Source organism: Psittacula echo, assembly GCF_963264785.1.
Source record: "Psittacula echo genome assembly, chromosome: 6".
In the NCBI taxonomy this organism is placed as follows: domain Eukaryota; kingdom Metazoa; phylum Chordata; class Aves; order Psittaciformes; family Psittacidae; genus Psittacula; species Psittacula echo.
In genome coordinates this window covers 13,041,540-13,064,945 of record NC_137743.1, presented here as the reverse complement: position 1 = coordinate 13,064,945, position 23,406 = coordinate 13,041,540, and the positions used below count along the sequence as shown (strand labels likewise).

The following is a 23,406-nucleotide window of genomic DNA, read 5'->3' as shown; positions in this document are numbered from 1 at the left end:
AACTGAGAAGTGGGATGGAGAGTAATATAAATCACTCTTATCAGCTCAGTTTCCTAATCCAACCTTCTCTGTTGCAGGGTGATCCCCAAAGGACAAATATTCAGCTTGATTTTGGAGATGGCATTGCAGTATCCTATGCTAATTTCAGCCCTGTTGAGGATGGCATCCGGCATGTCTATAAGAGTGCTGGAATCTTTCAGGTGATGGCATATGCAGAGAACAGCCTGGGCTCTGACACTGCTGTCCTCTTCCTGCATGTCATCTGTAAGTACTTCCAGCTGCTAGATCCCTTGAGTGAAAACATGACCTTACTGAAAATCCCTGCAGCTTCAGGGGGGCCTAAGAATAAATGCAAACCCACCTACTACATATGCAGCTTGTGCTTGTCCAGAGGCTTGGACTTTTAAATACCTCTATCTTGTTAACTTTATTGAATGAAGAGGAAGGGGAGTTTATTTTAACACAAGTACATTTGCAGTCCTCACAGAGACAGGTTTGAAAACGTTTCTTGGGGTTTTCTGAAAGGGTCAGAGACCAGAAAATGTCTGAAACAAAGTCCAAATGTGTGTTTTGAATACAATTCTAATACCAAGAGGTTTAGATTAATTTTGAGTCAGTTATTCTGGATTTGGGACTTTACAGTGCTTATTAAAGAAAAGCATTATGCTGAGCATACTTCCTGGGATATGAATGTACCGAGGGCTGATGAGCTACTTTTCATATTTCAAGTGAGTGACATACATCCCTGACTTTCCACTCCTGTTTGGTAGATCAATGCAATTTCCCTCCACTTCTCACATGAGAAGACTTGGATATAGAGCCCCGATCTGGCTCCTCAAAGGCACAGAAGAGAGCAGAGGGTGGAATGCAGGATGAGACCAGGAAGATTCCAATTCTTTGTCCTGCTCTCAGACTACTAGATCTCCTGTGCAGAGAGCTCTGACTGTGTTTATATGTACCTCAATGGTTTTGCCCCTAACGGTGTTCACAGCCAGGTCTGTGTTCCCCCTTAGCCTGTCAATGCCTTCTAGCCCATCTGTCTTGTGTGCTTTTCTGCTGGAAAGAAGCAAGTCAGAAATTTCCAAAACTCAAGAATCATTTTCTTCTTTTTAATTTCAGGCTCCCTGTGTGAAGGAATCAATGTTCCTTGAAGCTTTTATTATGCTCATAATTCCCTCAAAGTCAATCATGACTGCATTTAACAACCTGTTATTAGAGCATTAACTGTTTTTTCATTCACCTTGGGCCATTAGCTGACAAAAGTGATGGTTACCTGGTAATAACAACCAGCTTTGTATGGATTATCTGATTTTTCTCACAGGAACTGCTTTTTCATGGTGAAGATTTTAGAACAAAATGCAACAAGGGACAGTTACTTGGCCTGGTTGTGCTACTCTACCCTTTTCTTCCTCAGCCTCTCAAATGTCTCCTTTGAATTTTATAGCCTTCTTAGGTGGCTAACTTATTAGCATTTACATTCATGCTAACAATGAAATAAAATGATACATCATTGATAACTTTTAATATATTTGGATGTACAAGTCAATATAGAAGGTTTGACCTTGAATCTCAAGTGTACAAACAAAAATGCCTACCATGTAAATTACCCTTATTGCACAATCTGTCTGGTGCTGGAATAATGTGCTGAAAAAACAGGGAGAAAGAAGCTCATTGGCTTTAAGCAACAGTAGTTTTCTACCTTGCACGTTCATTAGTGGCCAGTCAACTTTTCACCTTTCTGGAATCTGCTGTCAAGATGCTCATCTCTCCATTTAGAGGAAATAAAGATATTAGTGGTTTTCCTCTTGCATGCACTGCCACAAAATATTTGGGGGAATCTGCTGTTCTTGGGAACCCAGAGTACTGTTATGAGCAGAGTTCAGGAGTGGCTTGCTGGTAGAGATCCCTTGGGAGAGGGTTTGGGGAAAGAAGTTTTAAGGAGCCAAAAGCAAGAATAGATGTCCAATCTGCTTGGAGCTGTATGTTGTGGTGGTAAAAGAACAGCTCTTGGTCTCCAGAATCCTTGTAATACCGAGTAAATGGAGGAGTGGTTAATGTCTCTATTTTGTGCTTGAAGAGCTGAGAGGTAACACAGGAAGATCGTCTCAGTTAAAACCAGTAAATTTCCTGCTTCCCAGAATTAATGTTTTATTAAAAAAAAAAAAAGAAAAGAAAAGAAAATCTCACTTCTTTATCTTTTGTTTTACCCTTTCCTTCTCACAATGATAGTCTATCAGCTTGCTGTGTTTTAAAAGGTACCATCCAGAAAGACCCCGTAAAGCTGATTTATGTGCAGCTGCTATCAACTGAAATTTAGTACCAGTAAAATCAAAAAATTAAATGAGAAAGAAAACAGTGGAGATAGTAAAATCTTTAAACAAACTAGCAAAAGATCCTCACAATTTTTTACACTTTTTTTTTTTTCTGGTGAGGAGCTAACTTCTTAATTCTGGACTCCTTGCACGTGACTCCTTCTGGACATTTGCATTTGTTAGACACAACTTGACATTGAAACTGCAGTATTTTCTAAGTCTTTCAGAAAAAAAACTTTTGATATTTAAGCTCTTTGATATGCCAATGGACACATCTTTCAAATAGTTCATGACTTTTTGCTAATGGCAACTGACTGCTCGAAGATTTCTCAAGATCAGGCCAAAGTCACAAAGATACCAAGGTTTACCAAAATCATGGATCTTTCTTTTGGACACTAAAAAAAAAAAAAACAAAACAAAGAAGTCATAGTGTATTTAATCAAATCATAAATGCCTCATATATAATCAGATATGAGCCACCTTGGATCAAATGATTTTCCCACAAATTTTGGTTAGCTCAGTAGATATATAGTCAAGAAAACACCTTCTTCCTCTCTCATGTCCTACCCCTCAGGCCTTCAGTAGCAGCTTGCCCTATCTAGTGCAAAGCCAGTTTGTTGTTCTCCCTCAAACTGCGTTTGAAAAATTCATCTACACACAGTGCTGACCCTGTCTGAAATTAGCACTGTGAAAAATGCATTTCTGGCTTTGATGGAATTAAGAATGAGAAAAACATTGTATGATTACCAGAAGTAATCTGGTACCTTTTTCTGTTGCTTATTGACTGCTGAAATTCTCTTGTATTGCTGTAATAGAGTCTCACAGCTGACAGTAGGCATTTGATTTATTTAAAGGAAAGATCCTTGCTGTTCAGGATTGAGCAGGGAGGATTTAACTCAGAGCCCCTAATAATAAAGTCTCTCTTCCCACAGGTCCAGTGGAGCATGTCCAACTGAGTGTTCCCTTTGTTGCCATCAGAAATAAGGATGTCAACATTACTGCAGTAGTTTGGCCCAGCCAGGCAGGCACACTTACCTACTTCTGGTGGTTTGGTAACAGCACCAAGGTACGGATGCTTTTTAGTTCATTTTTACTTTCTAAGCTTGTTGCACCAGACAGGAAACATTCTCAGATCTAATAAAAACTTCCTGCGTTTTCTTGTTTTGTGTTTTAGTTTTATTCCTTATCTAAAAAGGGTTGTCATAATCTGAACTTCAACCTTTGTGAGTTTATTTCCTCCTGTCTTGTGTTGGTTTTAGGAGTCATTACAGTTTTACATCTGGTTGTTACCAGCCCTACTGAGCTTTAAAGACCACTGTTATTACCAGTGCTCACTTACAACTTAACTGAATTATATGCCACTATATATGGATAATACTGGCTTTCAGCACAGTATTTAAAAACTGCTGGTGTTCAAATAACCAGGGGGGTTTCCATTATGTACCAGTATGCAGTATATAATGCTGGATTCCAACACAATACTTTAAAACTATTGGTGTTCAAATAACCACTTGTATCTAGAATTTGAAACTAGACTCTCAATGAACTGTGTCCACCCGTGACTACTGTCTATTGCTTATTAGCTAAAGTTTTTATTGTAGGCTTTAGGAATGAGACAGCTGACACAGGCACTGTCCTCCATTATTACAGCTGTGAAATGTACAGCTGATAATTTTGAAATGTAGTATCTGGTGTTATTTACAAAAACAGTTTAGGTCCCATCATTGTCTACATTATTGAACTGAAATTGAAGGTGTGCACTGAGGTGAGACCACAATAGAAAAAAATGAGGAGTTTATATGAAATATGAAACTTGAGATAAAAAAAATGGCAGGCACACGAGTATTTTATTTTCCCTTTGACATAGCTGTTTGCATTTTAACCTCTTACCCTAGCTACCAACAGTAGCAGGAAAAGAAACCCCAACAGTAAATGCTTTATCTACTGGGATTTATCATCAAATTAGGAACTTACTGTAAGAACTCACCTATTTTTGTGATTATGAGAACTCACTCATAATTGAGGCACTGAAAGAGCTCAGGAACAGTAACTTGGAAAGTTGATGTGCTCTAACTGCGATATGGCAAATATGTGCATACAAACATCTAGTCCATGACAAGTACTAGTCCATGGCAAGTATCAGGTAATGATACATAGTTTATACTGCACTGAAACAGAGGGATGCAAAATCATATTACAGTTCACATATTTTTGGCTCAGTGTGCACATGTTGACAGCCATTAAAGTACATTTGAAACAATTTAGGTACTGGTAACTTGATCATCTGCTTAAGCCCTCCAGTGTGTCTCGGGTGTCACAGTTTTCCTGCTATTGTTTCTGTCCTTCATATAGAATTTGATTATGAATACAACCTTAAAAAAGACTTTTTGAAATACAAAATAATCTAGAAATGGTAGAGCAAAGCAGTGGTGTTTTTGAAGATTTCCATGCGGCTCCCATGGCTCCCATGGTGCTTGTAGCTGGGTTCTAAATATGATCAGTTATCTGTTTTATCTTCTAGCTTAAATTTCAGGCAACTGAGTGCAAACAGATAAGGGTGTTTTGGACATAGTTGTATGTGGAGTAGCTGATCCTTACAATACCTAGGGGCAATTGTATGTGTTGCTGAAATATGTTGAGGTGTGGATTAGTAAAGATAGTGCCACTTACCTGTGGCCAAATCAAAGACCCAGAGCACCTTTCATTCTTTGCAAAGCATTATCTCCAGCTACCTCATGAAATGTACTTAAACTTCAGCTCTGACAGAAATATGGCAAAGGATATAGACATAAAAGCAGCAGCTACCTTTTTTTTTCAGGACATGAGTCTGCATCACATCAAAATTCCTTTCAGGATGTTTAATGTACATGTCAGATTCTTCTGTGTGCCCACTCATAGGCAGACTGTGGTGCTCAAAGTACACGTGGACACCGATTTGTGTATGAATTAAAGGATAAGGTGTGTAACATTGTGCATAGTGGCTGGTATTAAGTGATACATTCTATTTCCATGCTGAGGAATTGCAGCTTCATTTCCTGTTCAGCCCATAGGCATCCCAGACAGAACCAGATGTGCCTTGTGTCACTGTGCAGCTCACTAAGGTACTCTGTGCTGCTGCACAGGCAAATGTTGTCTTAGACTCAGATGACCAGGCTGAGGCTCTTCTGCTATCCTCCCCACCCTGCTGGAACCATTGTACTGAATTTCGACTGTGTTAATTTTTGCAGTATACCCAAAGGCAAATTTGGTTGGATTAACACAGGTCCAGTTTAATAAATGTGCCCAGCTGTCTAATAGGTTTGAGTAAATGAACCTTAAACAACTTGATCTAATTTAGAGTTAGTTTCCCGGTTTGGTTCTTGAATTAAAATTAAGGAGTTGGCTGAATGTTAAAACTCCATGATGGAGGTGAAATCATCCATGATAATGGAATGTCCAGCATACACACATTCAAAAAAACAAAATTATAATTTTAAAGGCCAGACTGGTTCCTCTTATGTGCTTTTGCACAGAATCACATCCTGTAACCTCCAGGAAGATTGCTAATATCACTGCAGTTTGATACAGGCCCATTCTGCTTGTACAGGATGGGTGTATATCTCAGCTTGGTCTCCAGGGCTAGCACACACTGGCACCCTTGCCAGCTTGGTCTGTGGGTCCCATATGATCAAACAGGTTTTGTTCAGGTTTTTTTTCATATTGATTTTTCAGCTCATGGATGAGGGGATCAAAGAAAGGTGTCTTTCTGCAGGGAGGGAAATGTGTTTGCCAGTCTGGCCTGTTCCAGTGGAAATTTTGATTTGGCTATGAAAATGCTGTATATGGCCCCTGTTGTGAAGCACAGGCAGGTTGGCGGTCTATTGAGATGGAATGTGAGAGTTGGAAAGTGAATGTTTAGGGGTTTCCTCTAGAAAAAAACTGGCAGTGTAGTGAAGCGACAATAGCAATGTCCCATACAATGGCTTCATCTGTGCTCTTAGACCTCTGTGTGCTTTTTCAATGGAAGCTAGTATCACTATTTCAATTTTAATGGTTTAATCTAAACCAAGAGATTTCTCTATAGACCAGCTGTCAGATCAACGGCACTGCAAAGGGCTAGACCTTTGATTTTCAATTGTGGTGGGTTGACCCTGGTTGGATGCCAGGTGCCCACCAAAGCAGCTCTATCACTGCCCTCCTCAGCTGGACAGGGGAGAGAAAATACAACAAAAGGCTCATTTAGAGATTGAGATAAGAACAAGGATAGATCACTCACCAATTACCATCACAGGCAAAACAGGCTAAGCTTGGAGAAACGAGTTTATTACTAATTAAATCAGAGTAAAATAATTAGAAATAAAAACCGAATGTTAAACCTACTTCTCCCCCTTCCGTCCTCTTCTTAACTTTACTTCTATCTCTCTACTTCCCCCCCCGCAAGCAGCAGAGGGAAACAGGGAACGGGGATTGTGGTCAGTTCATCGCATGTCTTGGCCGCTCCTTCCTCTTCAGAGGACTCCCCACACTCTTTCCTTGCTTTAGCGTGGGGTCCCCCCCACAGAAGACAGTCTTTCACGAGCTTCTCCAATGTGGGTCCTTCCCATAGGCTGCAGTTCTTCATGAACTGCTCCAGCGTGGGTCCCTTCCATGGGGATCAGTCCCTCAGGAGCAGACTGCTCTAACGTGGGTCTTACGTGGAGTCACAAGACCTGCAGCAAACCTCCTGCAGTGTGGGCTCCTCTCTGCTCTGGTGCCTGGAGCAGCTCCTCCCCTCCTTCTTCACTGACCATGGTGTCTGAAGAGCTGGTTCTGCAGCTGTTTCTCTCAAAGCTGTTTTGGGTTTTCCCCCACTCTTTCTTAACTATGTTATCCCAGACGCACTCTCACCATCACTGATGGGCTTTTCCTTGGCCAGCAACAGGTCCATCTTGGAGCTGGTATGGGTTCTGTTGGGCATAGGGGAAGCTCCTAGCAGCTTGTCACAGAAACAACTAAAACCTTGCCACACAACCCAAATACATCTATATGCAAATCTCTTCTGAACATGGTGCACTTTTCCGATCTAGATATGTATCAGTGTGAGAGTTTCCTATGTAAAGAGAAGAGCTGTAATGCTATCAAGGACGGTTTTGTTCAGGGAGATGGAGATAAAGTGAGCTTTCTCTGCCAGGGCTCTGAGTTAGCTAAATTCAGGTCAACCATTCAGCCATATTCAGACAGTATTGTCAGGAGGTATTAAGCCATGCTTTCAGCTTTGTTAGTATGAGTTTACAACTTATGGTTGGAGATATCTTACATGCTCAGAGCATGAACAGGGCAATGCTGGGTGCTCTCACTGACCTTGAGCAGAGTTGCTTTCACATAGGTGAACAGATTTGTGCTCATAAAAGCAAGGGCTGGCCCTGAAATCTGAACAGTATGGATTGTTTGAAGAAGTGTCTGCATCTTTGGTTTATGTTCAGTGCTGGTTTGAGCTGGATCATGCGTTTTGTGCAGCTGATACAGCAACTGTGATCAGTGTGCGCGTATATGTGTGTGTACAATACTGTTTTCTGCAGCACTAAATCTGCAGTTGCTGACTGTGCTCTACTGAGGTATTCATAGCATAATGGGTTGCAGTTCAGTGGAAGAATATTTCAGGAAACATCTACTGAAGTGAGAGAAACATTTGCCTATGGGCCAGGCAGTTCTCACTGGGTAGTGTTTGGGCCGCAGTTAGGACAGCAGAACACGCAAGCTTGAAGCACCATTCCTGTATCATGGAAGAAGGATGTTGTGGCTTGGTGGATTAGTCAGGTGCATATTATGATCCCAAGTTAATCTCATCCTGATTTTGATATTGCCATCTGTGTTTTAACCTTTTGCAGCCTCTCATCACCTTGGAGAGCAGCATCTCATACGTCTTCACTGTGGAGGGGATGAACTCTGTCACTGTGCAAGTTGCTGCAGGCAACACCCTCATCCAAGACACCAAGGAGATCGCAGTGCATGGTACCCTCAGCCTTTTACAGTCGGATCTCAGGGGGGTATCTAGAGGTGAAGAACAGGTAGTCACTGTTGAACCAAAATGAATTGTCTGAACTCTAGTGCCTGAAGGAACCTCTGAAGACAAACTGTAAACAAAGTAGCTCAGATGTGTCATGATCACAAAATACAGAAGTGAATTGGATGGGGCAAGTAGCCAAATTTGTACACTCAGCACTGTAGTAAAGTGGCTGGTGTCTTCTTTGTCTGTCAGTGTGTTGGTACACACTGACTGGGAACTCTTAAAAAAAGCCGCTCTAGAGTTGTAGCCAGACTGCCTTCCCTCTGCTTCCTAGGTGTGGAAAGTAGTCATAGTGGAACATTAAGGTAGCCTCAATACAGCTGGTGTATCTCTTTACACCAGCAAAGAGTGACTGTATAGAACATCAAAGGTCTGGAAAGCAGGGGGCAGAAATTACTTTATTAGTGATATCTCTGCCCATCTTCCATGCCGCAGCTGGAGGCCTGACTGTCCACTGGACTTTCCTGTGGGTAATGTTTGATATGTTCTTGAATATCTGCATGTCATGGGCTCAAAAAAGCACCCTTTGTCAGAGCTTACCCTGTTTAGGGCTTAATAAAGGCTAAGTGAAAGAGCTCTCTCAGCAGTTTTGACAAGGACTTTGAGATTTCTCCAGAGAACAATTTCCACCCTGGGCTAGTCTTCATTTTCCTTTTCCAGTAATTGGCGTCCAGCATTTGAGGGCAAGCTTTCTTTGAATAGCAGGCTTTCTTGAGAGACCTGGGCTTCAAATAACTCAGGTTGTGCTGTGTGGTTGAACTATCTGTGTCTGGTTTCAGTAATTAAATATAAATAAATGTCCTTCTGGTGTCTGGAAAGCTGTATGGTCAGATTTAACAACCAGCTAAATAGATATTTATTGATTGCCTGGCTGTGAAATGCAGTGGGGGTTTAATAATTTGTTAATATGACTTAGTAATACCTAAACTCGATATTATCAAATGTAAGTAGCCCTCTACTTGATCATTTCAAGCATTGCAAATGCAGTGTTTACTTCTGGGAAACTTGCATCTTTCCACTAGTTTCTGGAATGAACCTTAATCAAGAGTATCTGAGGGGCATCACCACAGATGATCAATGGCAGATCCCAGTAGGTCCCACAGAGCACTCCTCACTTTCTGTTTTTAAACGCTTTGTAAGAAATTTTGCCATTCTACTTAAAAGAAACAAAGCTTTGGGCTTTATCACAAAGAGAAATTAATACAGTTGGAATGTCCAAATAGTCCTGTACAGCACTGCGCTGCAGATTGGCCTGGTCTAAGAAAAGAGTCCTCCTAGACCCCCCGTGACAGTCAGATCAAGTCTGAGTATGTAAACAAGTGACACCCTTGGTAAACATGCACTCTGCTAAACTTGAATGCTCATCTTTTTCCTGTGTTGAGTTATTATGGCTCTATGCAGGAAGGCATGACTTTCTGGTGTTAACAGTGGAAGAGATTTATTCAGGGGCTTCTCACATTGTGATTAACAGACCAGAATTTGCTCAAAAAATAAATTGGACATGGCACAGAGGGTTCAAAAGTCAAAGGCATTATATATCGGGCTCTGGGCTAAGCCTTCAAAACTTGAGAAAGTTTCCCTTCTGTCCTTGATTTTTATTTAAAAATATACTGCACAATCCAACAAGAAAGAACAGATCTTGCAAAAGATGCAACATAAATGTTGTGCTGCCACATCCCTGCTAGTCTGTGGATTTCCTCTTTAATACTCTTGCTGGTTTCTCTGAATCTAAAACTGGTACCTTCTTACAAATGGTTAATGGTATTGACTGAAGTGTCTGGAGATCAGGTGCTTCAGGGAGAGGCACAGCACATCTCCAAAAAAGAGAGAACTTATATACAAGTGTGATTCCTAGCCTGGATCTGTGTCACCCACTGGCCCAAATCCACTGTACACAGTTGTCTGAAGGATTCCAGATGTCTTTGTCTCTGGTGACCCTAGAGGGGAGAGTTGGAATTGGAAAAAAAATTAAATTGTTCTGTATTTGAAATCTAGGAAGTTTTCCTTCTTCCCTGCAATCAGTCAATTAGGAAGTAATTTCAAAGTGTTTCATGAATAGCCATTGCTTGATTAGCCAGTCATTAACACCACTGAGTTCTGATTTATTAGGGTATTAACCACTCATGGCTTCCCTCTAGGAGTGCAAACAGATAATACCTGCTTTTGAAAACATTACTTACAGTAAGTGTTTGCTCTGCAGAGCACAGTGCATGCAATTGCACAGACCTTCCAGATTTCAGCCAGATGCTGTTCTCTTTACTGGTCAACTTCCTCGTAAGCAGTATCTGATGAAGCTGAATGGCAAAGTTACAAAGCCCAGAGGCACTGTGAAGGGAAGGCATCCTCTCGTTTTAGCTTCCATTTCTTCTAGGAAAAACTACAAATTGGCACTAGGGCAGAATGCCCTTTATAAGAACTGTTATAAAAATTCTTTTCTTGCAATCTTTCTGTCCTGCTTAGTGTTAGCCAGCCGCTTTTTCTTCTTTCAGCCTTTGCTCTCTCTCTTGCTTCAAGATAATGTAGTTATGGTCTTCCTGTTGTCTTCTGCACCTTTGGCTGTACCCTGAACGCTGCCCATTTAATCTTCCCATAAATACTGTTTTTCTATTCCAGAGTATTTCCAATCTCAGCTCCTGTCATTTTCTCCCAACTTGGACTACCATAACCCTGACATCCCCGAATGGAGACAAGACATTGGCAAAGTCATCAAGAGAGCTCTAGCACAGGTGAGCATCTGTTTCCTTATCTGTAATAATATTGAGTAGGCTGTTAACACGTGCAGTTTTCCAACATGCTAGCTTAGAAGAACGGGAAAGAACAGCCATAATGAAGCTATCATTCTAAATCGATAAAAAGCTTCTTAATATTCTGGATCTTTTTGCAAAGGCAAACCATATTGGGAAATTTGTGGAAATATTATAATTGCTTTTATTAATGTTTCTGCGGCGCTTTTTAGCTTATAATATCCCTGAGGACTTTACAAATCCTAGGTTGTAATAGTATCATTATTCTTATTTTGCCAAATTGATATCACAGTATTTACTGTTTTCTGCTCCAAACATTTGGATAGTGTTACTGTGTGTTGTTAAACAGCCGATCCAGTTCATCCCAGAAGACAGACACTGTAGTATGTTGGATGCAGAGGAAGATATTTTTACCTCTTCCTAATACTCAGTCAGGAATTTCACATGCATCTAAGTGTAGCAACTACTGAACGTTATAAAGCACTACTCCGTTTCCAACTGGGGTAGAAAGGAAGATTCAGAGGGAAAATAAACTTACCTTTAAAATACATGACAAAGAAAGGCTTCTGTGGGTGGAAGATACTGAATCTTCCTTTGGGATTAATTAGAATATGTAAACCAGCACTCATATTCTTGCAGGAAAGGAGACAGAATAATTTATGATATCAAATAGCCAGGGACTTTGATTTTGTGTAAAACCAGGAGATAGATTTAGGCAAGCTTTTGTGTTTTTTACATTCTGCCAAAAATGTATCTTGCTTTCCTTTTTCTTTTGTTGTTCTTTTTTTTTTCCTTCAGCTACAGCTGTTCTTAGAAATGGAGGCTGATTAATTTTACCAGGAAAGTACATTCCTGCTCAGCTTTTCTCATCTGCAGCCCACTCAGAATTCACAGTTTATAAGAGATTCCTTGATTGTTTTCTCATCCTGAGAAAACACGAAGTTCATTTGTTTAAACTGTTGTTCTCTTTTACTGTATTCAGAGTCAAGCTTGCAGAAAAAAATAAATTAATTAGATTGGAACTATGAATGGTTACAGACAGCAGCAGAAATACTGCAGAAGTGCTTGCTTGTATGTATATCCCTTTGTGACTATTTCGGTACAGTCTGTGGTCTGTGCTTATAGGATGGATCACCAAGAATGGGCTGTCCCTTTGAAACATTTCAGTTCAGGAATGCAGCCAAGGAGCTTGAGGGGGATAGGACCCAGGGAGCTAATGGGGTTAGCCCCATAAAGCAAGAGTTCCTGAGGGAGGAGAGGCTTCCTGCCCTACTGAAAATGCAGAGCTTGGATTTGGGGACAGAGGGCAGTGACCTCAGCAGGTAGGTCATGTTAAGACAGTTGTGAGAGTCAGGTGTGGAACTGACTCTTGGTTCAGCAAACTGAGCAGTTTCTAGCACAGCCCTCCCAACCAGCCGCAGTAGTAAAATGTCTCCTACTGGCGTCATAAAGTTATTCATGTATGGCAAATGTGGATCCCCCTAATCTGATATTAGAAACTGATTGCAGGCAATTTTTTTTCATATGTCCCTGTTAGTTGCACACTTACTAGTTAGTGGTCACGCTGAGCCAGACTCTCTGGATCTGACTTTGGGTAATTCTTCTGTAGCAAGATGGACTATATGGAAAATTCAGGTCTGGAGACATGGTAGGTTTGGACTTTGTGTTGAGATCTTTGGATTCAGGGGTGTTGTCAAGACTACATTTGCTTGTACAAGTGGAATGAATCATTAGCCAAACCTCTATTTCTGACTCATCAAATGGGCACAATGGCTCATTAGGACCACAGCACCTACACTGGAACTGGTAAATAACAATCTGATGCGAGAGTGTTACCTGTAGTGAATGGAAACATGAGTAACAGAATAACAGCTAGAGACCTTTTTACTTTTCTTTTAGGTGACTGGTATCCCTGATGAACAGATCTTGGTAGCTGTATTTCCTGGGCTGCCTACTTCTGCTGAACTTTTCATACTGCCCCATAAAAACACAACAGAGAGGAGGAAAAGCAGTGAAGCTGATCTGGAGCAAGTAAGGAAAGAAGGATTCATGGAACACTCATACCATTTGGAGATGGGCTACTTAACTTGTACAGTGCTGGAAATTGCTTGCAATAAGCACAATGGAATTGGAATCATCTGGAACTGTGGCAGTATAGTTTATGGCATTAAAGAAAAAAAAAAGCTTTTCTAGGACCTCACTGAGATACGTCACAGTCTACCAGCAGTGGTTCTTCCTAGATATGTAGTGTGTCCTTTGGAAAGTAGTTATGGCCAAAAGAACCTTTAATACGTACTCCCTCTACTCCCTGAAGGAATGCTAATAGACAGAGGCCAAAGCAGCAAGGCAATATACTGAGGTTTACTAAAAATACATGAAACTCTTCAGCTCGTGTATCACTGGAACAAGACTCTTTTTTTCTGCAGCAGCGAATAGTGTGTGCAAACTATATTTGGAAGTTACAATATCCATCCACTTAGATAAATAGGTAATTACAGTGATGAATAGCAACAGTGATATGCAAGCAAGGGAAGAGCTAGGAACAACAGCACTAGTCTGCTGAATCTTTCACAGTAGAATTACCAAGTGAACTAAATCAGCTCTTTTAAAGGCAAAGGACTGAAGTACTGCTGGAAAGGCTGCTTAGCTTTAGCTAATGTTCTTGTATGCGGCATTTTTACTGGATGCAAGCTATGTGTGAGCCCATCTTGAAGTAACTCTTGGAGGAGTAACTCTTCTGTGATTAAACACGAAATAATTCAGAGGACTGCTGAATTCTGTAGAATCTCTTGTCACCCACTGACCAAAGTCAGTGCCCTCAGTGTACTATGTTTGTTCTAGGAAGCTAGCAAAGCTGGCCTCTTAAATTAATGGTGGTGAGTGTGCATAAGAGGGGCATTGTGGTGGGAAGGTTTGCAAGGCTTTTTGGAGGGATTTTCTTGGAGTCATTTCTGTCCTGTTCAGTAGGATCTACCCATATTAAAATCCACTCCAAACAAGCTGTTTTGCCAATATTTCATATATCAGTATTATACAGGCAGCTCAGACTAGGTTTCTGACTAGCTGACAATGAGACCTGAAGCTCTAGTGCTCTAATTTTATTTGACAGTCTGTTCAATTGTACTTTGGCACCTGGTTTTGGCTTCCATTTGAGGAGCTCTGCCCTGGATTACAATCCAGGTTCCTTTGGCCATCAGAACTACTCAGTAGCTGTGCCCTGACCATTGGAACTACTCTAGGGAGACTGGGCATTAATAAACTCAGGCTCCAATATGGCATGCCAGGTATGTGCTCTGATGCAACCAAATAACACAGCTGAGTAGCTGAACCATGGATAAACCTAGTCCAAGGCCCCTCTTTTAAATGAAGGAAAGATATGCAATTTGCTATTAATCGTCAAAACTGTATTGTTTCATCCCCAACAGCCTATTTGAGTAAAGAAATGTTATTAGGCTGGACCACCTAAATCAATTCCGTCATCCACCAATAAAAGGCAAGTATGTCAGTGATTTCAAAATGTATTAGATCAAACTCACAGGACATTGTGGAGGGTGAAAAGGTCTTTAGTTCTTTTTACTCCTCTTTTGCCCCCTCAATATAGGAAAAAAAAATGCTAACTTTTCTTGGTTTGCTTCTCAGGAAAGCTAGAATGATGCACTGTGTGAGTCTCAAAAGTCCTGTAAAGGAGACTTGCATGCAGTATGACTCAATTTTGTCTAAAGCGCATGTACATGGTTTTCTCCACCCTCATTCGCTTGCTTCCCTTTTCTTTCTGAAGACAGTAAGAGGTGTTAGTCACCGTTCTTAGGCTACATGCATTCCTGAGTGTTCTTCAGAACTTGTTGTCTTCTATATTGTAACTACTATATCTCTTATTATTTTGTCAGGTGGTAGAAATTCTTTTTAATGCTCTCAACCAGAACCTGGTCCAGTTTGAACTGAAGCCCGGTGTTGAAGTCGTTGTGTATGTCACTCAGTTAACATTAGGTGAGTATGAAGTCAAATGCATAGCTGTGGTTCTCTTGAGGCTTCAGACAACTCTAGAAGAACTAGTCCACATCAGAGCACTCACAGTTTGGTATGTGCTACTGGGATACATAGGGCTGATCATGCTGAGACATTGTCTATGTAGAAGCAGGAAGTGTGAAAAGCAATCCAGCAGTGGCATCTTCATGCATCAGTTTGTACAAGTATTAAAAGTACCTTTTAAGAGTTCCCTATGGCTCAATTAACTAGTGCATTGATGTTTTTCAAGTGTGTTAGAAAATCAGGCAAATGGTGTTCTATTAAGCCCTCATTGGGAACCTGTGTAATTCAGTGGGAGTATTACTATCATGGATGTTGGATCAAATCCTTAATGCAAAGAGTTTGTTAATTTTATGACTAGCCAAGAACCTTTATAGGGGCAAAATACTCATGAAAAAATGTAGACCTCTTGCAAGAAATATTGAATATTGACTTCTACAAATTAGAACTTATTTAAATTTCAATGCTACCTATTTCCATTTTTGCTCAAAGTAATGAATAGTCACTTTAAGCTTCATCACCCTCTTTGCTTTAAACCACCCCAGTGTGAAGCTCTCAGCTACTGCTGAAAATTTCGGCCAGCCTAGAGTAAAGCTCTCAGCTATTGCTGAGACAGTGATGACTACAGAGATGATGGATTTATTACCCTTCTCATTATCTGAAATGTGGGATCTTGTGCATATGATGTTGCTGATAGCAGCTCAAAAATATTGGGATTCATGTCCCATGATAATACACTTTAGCTTCTTTTTACATAAGACTCAGAGAGCCAAGAGCTGGGCTAAACCAAAGCTCATGACCTATGCTACAGGTAATGCCTTTTTGCCTTCACTGTCTGACTGTTGTGTGAGGGTGAGAGTCAGATGTTAATAGGAATAGGCTGGAATGAATTAATGTGCAAAACTGTGAATGAAATCCAAGTATCTGCAGACTCCATATTCAGAATCTGGGTTTGTTCCAGTAAGACATTGTGAAGTGTGGAATTAGCTTACAGTGCTCGACTATTCTCATGTATTTTGACTCAGCTGAAATGACAGTCAGTTGATTTGCACAAGAGTCCATAGAAGCAGAATACTGTCAGTATCAGACTTTTAGGTGTGAAAATTTGGTGATGGAACCAAAGTGATTCTATTTGCATAGACTTTGTCCCATCTTCTGGGTGACAGAAAAGGAATAGAGAACAGTAAAAAACCAAACCCAAATATTTATGCAGAATGAAAAACACTCAGCTGCTTTGTGTAATCGTTTGTGCATTATTAGAGACAATGTCAAGGATGGATGGACCATGTCTACAAAATCAAGTCTACAAAATGCTATAACACAGTGCATGCTTGGATCCAGGATTATTGCTCTGGGCTCCTCTACTGACTCAATTAAAAAGTCTGTAAGGTCCAAAGCAAGGAAGAACCTTGAGGCTTCTCACCAGACAAGATCCCTGTCACATGTGAGACAGACACATCTTTGGAAAATGGAAGTTGTGCTGTTTACGGATGTTCTGAAGTAGCTTCTCCAAAGGGGAATAGACATGCGTTAGGCATGTCCCTGGAAAAGGCTGAAAAGCAATAGCCCAGAGTGCTATCACAGGAGTGGTTGGCCATTCAGCTAAGCATGGCTTGCTGTGCCTTTCACTAAGAGATGTTAGACTGCACTGTCTTGAAAGAGGAGCTTGGCTTTCAAAGGACAAGAGAGACAATTTGTTTCCTACTGATTGGTCTTGCAAAAACAGCATGCACCATGCAGTGGTGATAAAGCAGATGTTGCAAAGACAGAATTAAGCTTAACTCTCTGGGAATTGTGTGTTCCCTAATAATATCTTGCAGATGTAATGCTCTTCCTTTCCTCCTGCAGCACCTCTTGTTGATTCCAGCACGGGTCACAGCAGTTCGGCGATGCTGATGTTGCTGTCTGTGGTATTTGTAGGCTTGGCTGTTTTTTTAATCTACAAATTCAAGAGGTAAGTTGAGAAACTTTGGGGGATGGGAGGAAGGGGCACTGGGTGGTTTATTACAGGAAATATAGGCAGATCACTTCCTGGATTACAGATGAAGAATGGGTTATTCTGGCCTAAGGTTTAGACCAGTGTAATTCCCTATTTCTCATATATAGAGAGAAGACCATCTACTGCCCTTCCACCACAAGCTCGGTGCTCTTAAACATCACCAAAAGCTCAGAACTCAAACTGTGACCTCCATCAGCAGATGTGTTTGTACCATAGATCAGAAATGGGAACCCTGTGTGCTCACTGAGTACGGAGCTACACAGTGCAGACTTAGTCAAGAAAACACACAGTGGATGTCTTCATACAGTCTATATCCATTTGGCCAACTGCCTTACTGCAGGAGTATCTCATTTGTATCTTGCAAAGTGAATAGTTTAGTCTTGCAGAAGAACAGGTGTGGTTATGTTAAAGGTGGGAGACTCAAAGCCAGAAAATTTTGTGTTAAGCATCGAAATGCCTTTGGGAATCTGTGCTGAGACTTTCTTTGCCAGATGTTAATATAAACCTTTTGCCTCCAGGCAGGACCTGGGCCGGCCCATGGCACTTTACTGCTGCCAGCTGTGAAACAAAACTGACAAAACTGGGATAAGAATGGCCTGTTTGCTGAAGGGCTGCCTTTCGAGAATATATTTTAGGCAGATGGAGCTCTTTAGGAGGAACTTTGCATTCAGTGCAGTACTTACTGTGTTAAATGGTCTATGTGCCCTGATTCTGTTCAGTGGCAAAATATTGTTTTAGAAGCATAAGTTGAGTCTGACTTTGAAAAAAACCCCAACAACTTAAAACTGGACATGAGTAGTTCCTCCAAATTGGGAAGCTATACTTCTTCTTGCCAAGATTCCAGCTATGTTTCTTTCTCTAGCTTTTCTGCAGCCCAGGGTAAGCTGAATAGTCTAATGATGCTAGTGGGATGCAAACAACATTCAAAATTGAATGATAAGACAGATGTATCATATCCTAGTCTCCAGGTTCAAATCCTCCCTGATTTCTAACCTCTTGCATTAACCATTTTCAAAATCAGTGGGCTGCACTGCTTCTAGTGCTTGATCCTGTGTGCATCAAGATCTGTTACAAGCCCTCACTGACTTCAGTGGCCCAGGACGATATCCAGAGAACCCATATGTGTGAATCTGCTCAGGTGCAGATTTCCAGGCCTTCAATGTGACTTGCTTGTTGCAGATTGAAATCCTCTCTCAGCTTCTGGAGGTGTAATACAGGTTCTCAAGTGAATAGGGAATGGAACATGGGACTTGTTTAAGGCATTGATTTAATAACGTGCTGGGAAAGCAGCTGCTGGTTCTCTCACTCCCAGATGAAGGATGAGGAATGCAAGGAAGTCTCACTGGGACATATGTCAAGGTGTAGGTGCAAACCTTTGTAAATTGTGCTTTTATCTGTGTCTTGGTGAGATAGTTTCTTAGGTTTGGCCTAACGTCTTTGGCTTTGTGGTCACCAATCAGTTACCAGAAAGAAGGATCTGTATATTCTAGCTGCCAGAAAGCAGTGAGGTGCTCTTTGCTTTGGCAGTCACCAGGTCATGTTATGCTGCTACTGCTCATAAAACTGACTCTTGTGCTACTTGCATCTTGAGACTCGAGCTTAGAAGCCATCAGCCAAGTGCTGGGCTCCAGGGCTGATAAGACCCTCTCTTGTTAAAATCTGTCTGAAAACTGAATGTATCATAAATTGGGAGTGAGGGGGAAGTTACTTAAAGCATAAGTTTACTTAGCCCAAAGCTCATCCACTTAGTTTTGTTGCAAAAAGAACAAACCCAGGTCAGACTGACAAAACTTAGAATTAAGTTAAATGCCCAGTGTCCTTAGCTTGATTTTTCAGAACAGAAAGCAACTTTTCGGCTCTGTCTGAATCTTCTGGCTCGATGGATCAGAAGTGAGAACATGCAACAATTCTTAATGGAAAAAGAAGGTGAAAACGAAAACTTTCCTCTAGTTCTCAGGGATGCAGAGGTCCCTTAGCCATATGTACTTTTGTAACTAACAGTGATCCCAGCCTGGATACAGAACTGCTGCTTACAGGAAAAGGTTGTGGGGAGGGCATGGGCCTCCATGAATTTTTAATTCTAAAATTTTGTAGAATCTGTGCTTTGCTGGTTTGCACACAGCCTCCTTATTATGAATCCATCAAGTTATAGACTCAGCAGGCATGTCAAACACTGCTGCCAGAGAGGTGTTGAGGAAGTCTGGATAGAAAAGGAAAGAAGGGGGGAAAATAGGGAAATAATCTGTAAAAAGATTGTTTCTTTTCTGGGAGATTGAGCATATAACAGGTAAATATTATACGTATATGGGTGGTGAATAATTGGACAATTAGTGTATGTGTGTCTTGGGGCAGGAATGCAGGAGTGTGTGTGCATGCACTTGTGCTCGGAGATGTACAGTGAGACGTGGCCACCTATGTTGGAAGGCACAGCAGGATTAGGTGTGTGTGTATGGATGCACGTATGTACAGCTGTCTTGGTTTCTTTTTCCCCTAACTCTCTGGAGTACCTGGAGGCCCCCGGCCTCACAACTCTAAAGAGCTTTTCTCACCTTTCCTCAGAAGACTCTCACTTCTCTATCACTCCATTGTTTGGAAGCAAAACTAAGTTTTCCAGTATCTCCAGGCTTGTTCTCATGTCCACATGTCTACACACCTCCAGATATATTCTAGGCACTGAAATCCTATAGGAATGCATTTGTTCTCTGTCATCCAACGTGTGCATTCCCTGTGTAGTACTTATGTCTTCTAGTGATCTTTAAGGCATGCCTGAAGGTTAAAAAGCAAGGGTATCATAGAATCACAGAATAGTTAGGGTTGGAAAGGACTTTAAGATCATCTAGTTCCAACCCCCCTGCCATGAGCGGGGACACCTCACACTAAACCATGTCACTCAAGGCCTCATCCAACCTGGCCTTGAACACCGCCAAGGATGGAGCATTCACAACCTCCCTGGGCAACCCATTCCAGTGCCTCACCACCCTCTCGGTAAAGAATTTCTTCCTTAGATCCAATCTAAACTTCCCCTGTTTAAGTTTTAACCCGTTACCCCTTGTCCTGTCACTACAGTCCCTGATGAAAAATAAAAAGCCTACAGCACCCGGGATTACCAGACAGTCTCCCATCCAAGTACTAACCAAGCCTGACCCTGCTTAGCTTCACAAGATCAGATGAGATCGGGCATTTTCAGGGTGGTGTGGCCATAGGCTGTAGGGTAGAAGGCAGGGAGAAGAATATGAGGTTTGTTAACTGTTGCTAAATGTCCTAAGTATGTCCTGACTTGCTGCTGGTTAAGAACAGAATGCCAAATCAAAGGCAATAGCAGAAGAAGTTTGAGGACAGAACTTCACTGGAGTAAAATCAGCATAGATCTATTGAATTAATGAGAGCTAAGGCAATTTCCACTGCTTTCAATCTCTGACATATCCAACAGCAGACAAGTTAGCATAAAAGTATGGCATTTTGTATAGCCTGCTTTGAATACTTCTTTCTCTCTCCTGTGTGCTTTAAGGCACTGAAAACATTCTCTGAATTTTCCTCATTTTAACAGTGTGGACTGCATAGTATAAAGTCCTTTTAAGGGCATTAGCAAAACCAGTCACCTTCCCACAGGCAACTACACATGGATAATCCTAGCAACCTCCATGATGCTTAACGCATTACTTGTCAGTTCTCTCATTTTAAACTTGCATTCCTCCAGGGATTACTATCTAACCATCTGTGCTAGGCCTATCTATCTGTCTAACCAACCGACTTTCAAGAATATCTTTCTAGCAGTCCAAGTTAACCTCTCTTGGAAGAAGAAGAAATAATCCCTTCACTTTCATGGCTTCCTGAGCAGCAAGGGGAAACAAGTCTCTGCAAACCTGCATGATCTGTGTGTAGCATGGCAAACTATTTTTGCAATGAAATGGTAGCAAATAGATTTTGGAGAGTGTTATAAGGTCTAAGTACTTCCTGTACTCTAAGGCAGGACCAATTCTGTATGACTCTTTCTGATGTGGCGATTCCTACTGAGTCAGTGTGGGCCTGCCAATAGAAGCAAGTGAGGCCATTTTTTTTCTCAGTTGATAGTAGTGCTCAAATTGATTTTTACTGTTGGTTTCCAATGCACCACTGATCATATAATAAATACTGAGAGAGCTGGCAATTGCAACTGATTCTGCTTAGTTGATTGCTGCTTTCTGAGCTGGGTGCAGTACCCACTGTGTGCACAACTTCTTTAAAAGGGCAGGGACCAGAACATTTAGGTTTAAAGCTGGAAGAGACTTTAAGCACAGGATAGGAAGACAGTGGCCTGAGATTTGGGTAGCTTTAGGCTGTTGTTAGAATTAGTGAATGCTAGTGGCACTTTCAGAGCTGAACTTCACTGGGATGCTTTCACCATTCTGACTGCATCACTATCAGAGCTGCATTTCTGGGATTGATCTCAGTTTAATCAGTCTGATTAGTCAATGACATGGTGAGGATCCCTGTGTTACAAAATATAACCCCTCATATTCCTTTCCTGTACAGGAAAATCCCTTGGATTAACATCTATGCCCAAGTTCAGCATGACAAGGAGCAGGAAATGATTGGCTCTGTCAGCCAAAGTGAAAATGCCCCCAAAATCACTCTGAGTGAGTTCACAGACCCCGAGGAGCTGATGGACAAAGAGATGGACACGCGAGTGATGGGTGAGAGACAGCCCTCAGCTGGGTTTGTTTCACAGTCTGGGTGAAGATGTTGGTTATTGGGGTATTAGGGGAGGCAGCCACTGTGACCCCTGGTACAAGCAAAGCCTGAGGCACTGAGATAGGGAGCAAATCTCTCTCTGCAACATGGTAACAGGGAGTTTTTCTTACAGTTTTTCATTTTTTCTCACAGTGGTACATGACCAGAGTAGAAACCTGGAAATAGCAATATTAGTAACAGCTGTTGCTCACATCTATGCCTCCTCGTGATCCTGTCTGTCCTGTGAAGGCACCTCAAATTCCCTGAACCTTCAGAAGAATCAGCTGAACCAAGCTTCCGCTGTTGGTGTGCTATCATTATAATTGATTATGTCCCTAATAGATTAATGAGTTTATTGCTGGTCAGCTGAGCTGTAGTAGCAAGTTTTCTGCATGCTCCGTGCTTATTGCAAATGCAGAAAAAAGATGTTACTTTTAAGCACTTTTTCCATCATTACACTTACACAACCACATCCTAAGAAGGAGTGAGAAGCAATATAGAACAAACTGTTGAGGCCACTGCCCTGACTCTCTTCTCCATTTTCTCCTCCACAGGAAGCATCTCAACAATTGCCAACAGTGAAAGCACAAAGGAAATCCCCAACTGCACTAGTGTTTAATACTGAGAATCCACTTGGTCTACAACATTTCTGATTTTTTATTTGTAATTATTATTGTTATAATTATTATGAAAAAAGAAAGAGTTATATGTCATTATTATCATTTGGGAGGGGGTGGGGTGGGCTTTTTCTGTTTACCAGGGCTGCATTCGTAAATAACAGGGGTTCTTAATATTTAGGAATACTCATCAGATTAGAAAGAAAAAGCAAAGAACAAGTCAAGTGAGCAGTAGGATTTGAATGCCAGCCTCCTGTTAAATACAGAATGGGAATTAAGTATTCAGATTAAACAGGTATAGGTCCTTAGGCAACACGTCATAGGTAAATTGTCCCTTCTCAGCCTTTTTCAAAATAACTTATGAATCAGCTATTTCATCATCCCGGAGGGCTCAGGCTGGGTTGCTGGACCAGACTCTGCAATGTGCCAACAGCCATAGCTTTCCAATGACATGCATGTCTCAGCTTTTTGCAGAATCTGCCTCTTTTAATTGCTTTTAATTTCAGTCACCCTCTGGCACTGTTGACTGCTGAGAAAGGGAAAGAAACATCAGAGCAAACACACATCTTGAACCATAGATTGGCTGGAGGGGACAGCACCACAAGCAGTGAAGGAACACGCCTGAGTTTACGAATGCAGCCCAAACCCCGTGCATGTGTATAGCAAGGATGCCGAAGGCCTATTGTAGATAATTACAATGTACATAGCTTTTTATTTCTTGGGAAATAATTTAATGTTTAGTAAAAGAAGATACGTTTGAAACAAAACCTGAACCACATACACACATGCACGCACGTGCACGCACACGTGCGCGCTCTCGTACACGCCAGCCAACCAGGGACTGTGGTAAGCATTTGAATCACGCTTTGGTTCCAAGCCGTGTTCCAGTTGTCTGTCATATTTCAATCTAACACTGCTGTCTATAAACAGCATAGTTTATTTCTCTGTGTAGAACTGCAAGCCTTTTTTTCAC

The 23,406-nt window shown here is 41.3% G+C and overlaps 1 protein-coding gene across 1 annotated transcript in view; it reads left to right on the top strand.

Moving 5' to 3' along the window:
• Positions 1-22,435, top strand: part of SORCS3 (sortilin related VPS10 domain containing receptor 3) — a gene marked incomplete at its 3' end in the record, with an annotated part of 305,158 nt that extends 282,723 nt beyond the window's left edge. Inside the window, exons 19-27 of the mRNA XM_080620247.1 lie at positions 78-264; positions 3,245-3,378; positions 8,159-8,282; positions 10,951-11,063; positions 12,981-13,112; positions 14,969-15,068; positions 16,956-17,061; positions 21,619-21,779; positions 22,371-22,435. Coding sequence (XP_080476373.1) covers positions 78-264; positions 3,245-3,378; positions 8,159-8,282; positions 10,951-11,063; positions 12,981-13,112; positions 14,969-15,068; positions 16,956-17,061; positions 21,619-21,779; positions 22,371-22,435 — 1,122 coding nt within the window. The remainder of the gene's footprint in view (positions 1-77; positions 265-3,244; positions 3,379-8,158; positions 8,283-10,950; positions 11,064-12,980; positions 13,113-14,968; positions 15,069-16,955; positions 17,062-21,618; positions 21,780-22,370) is intronic.
• Between the last annotated feature and the right edge of the window lie 971 nt (positions 22,436-23,406).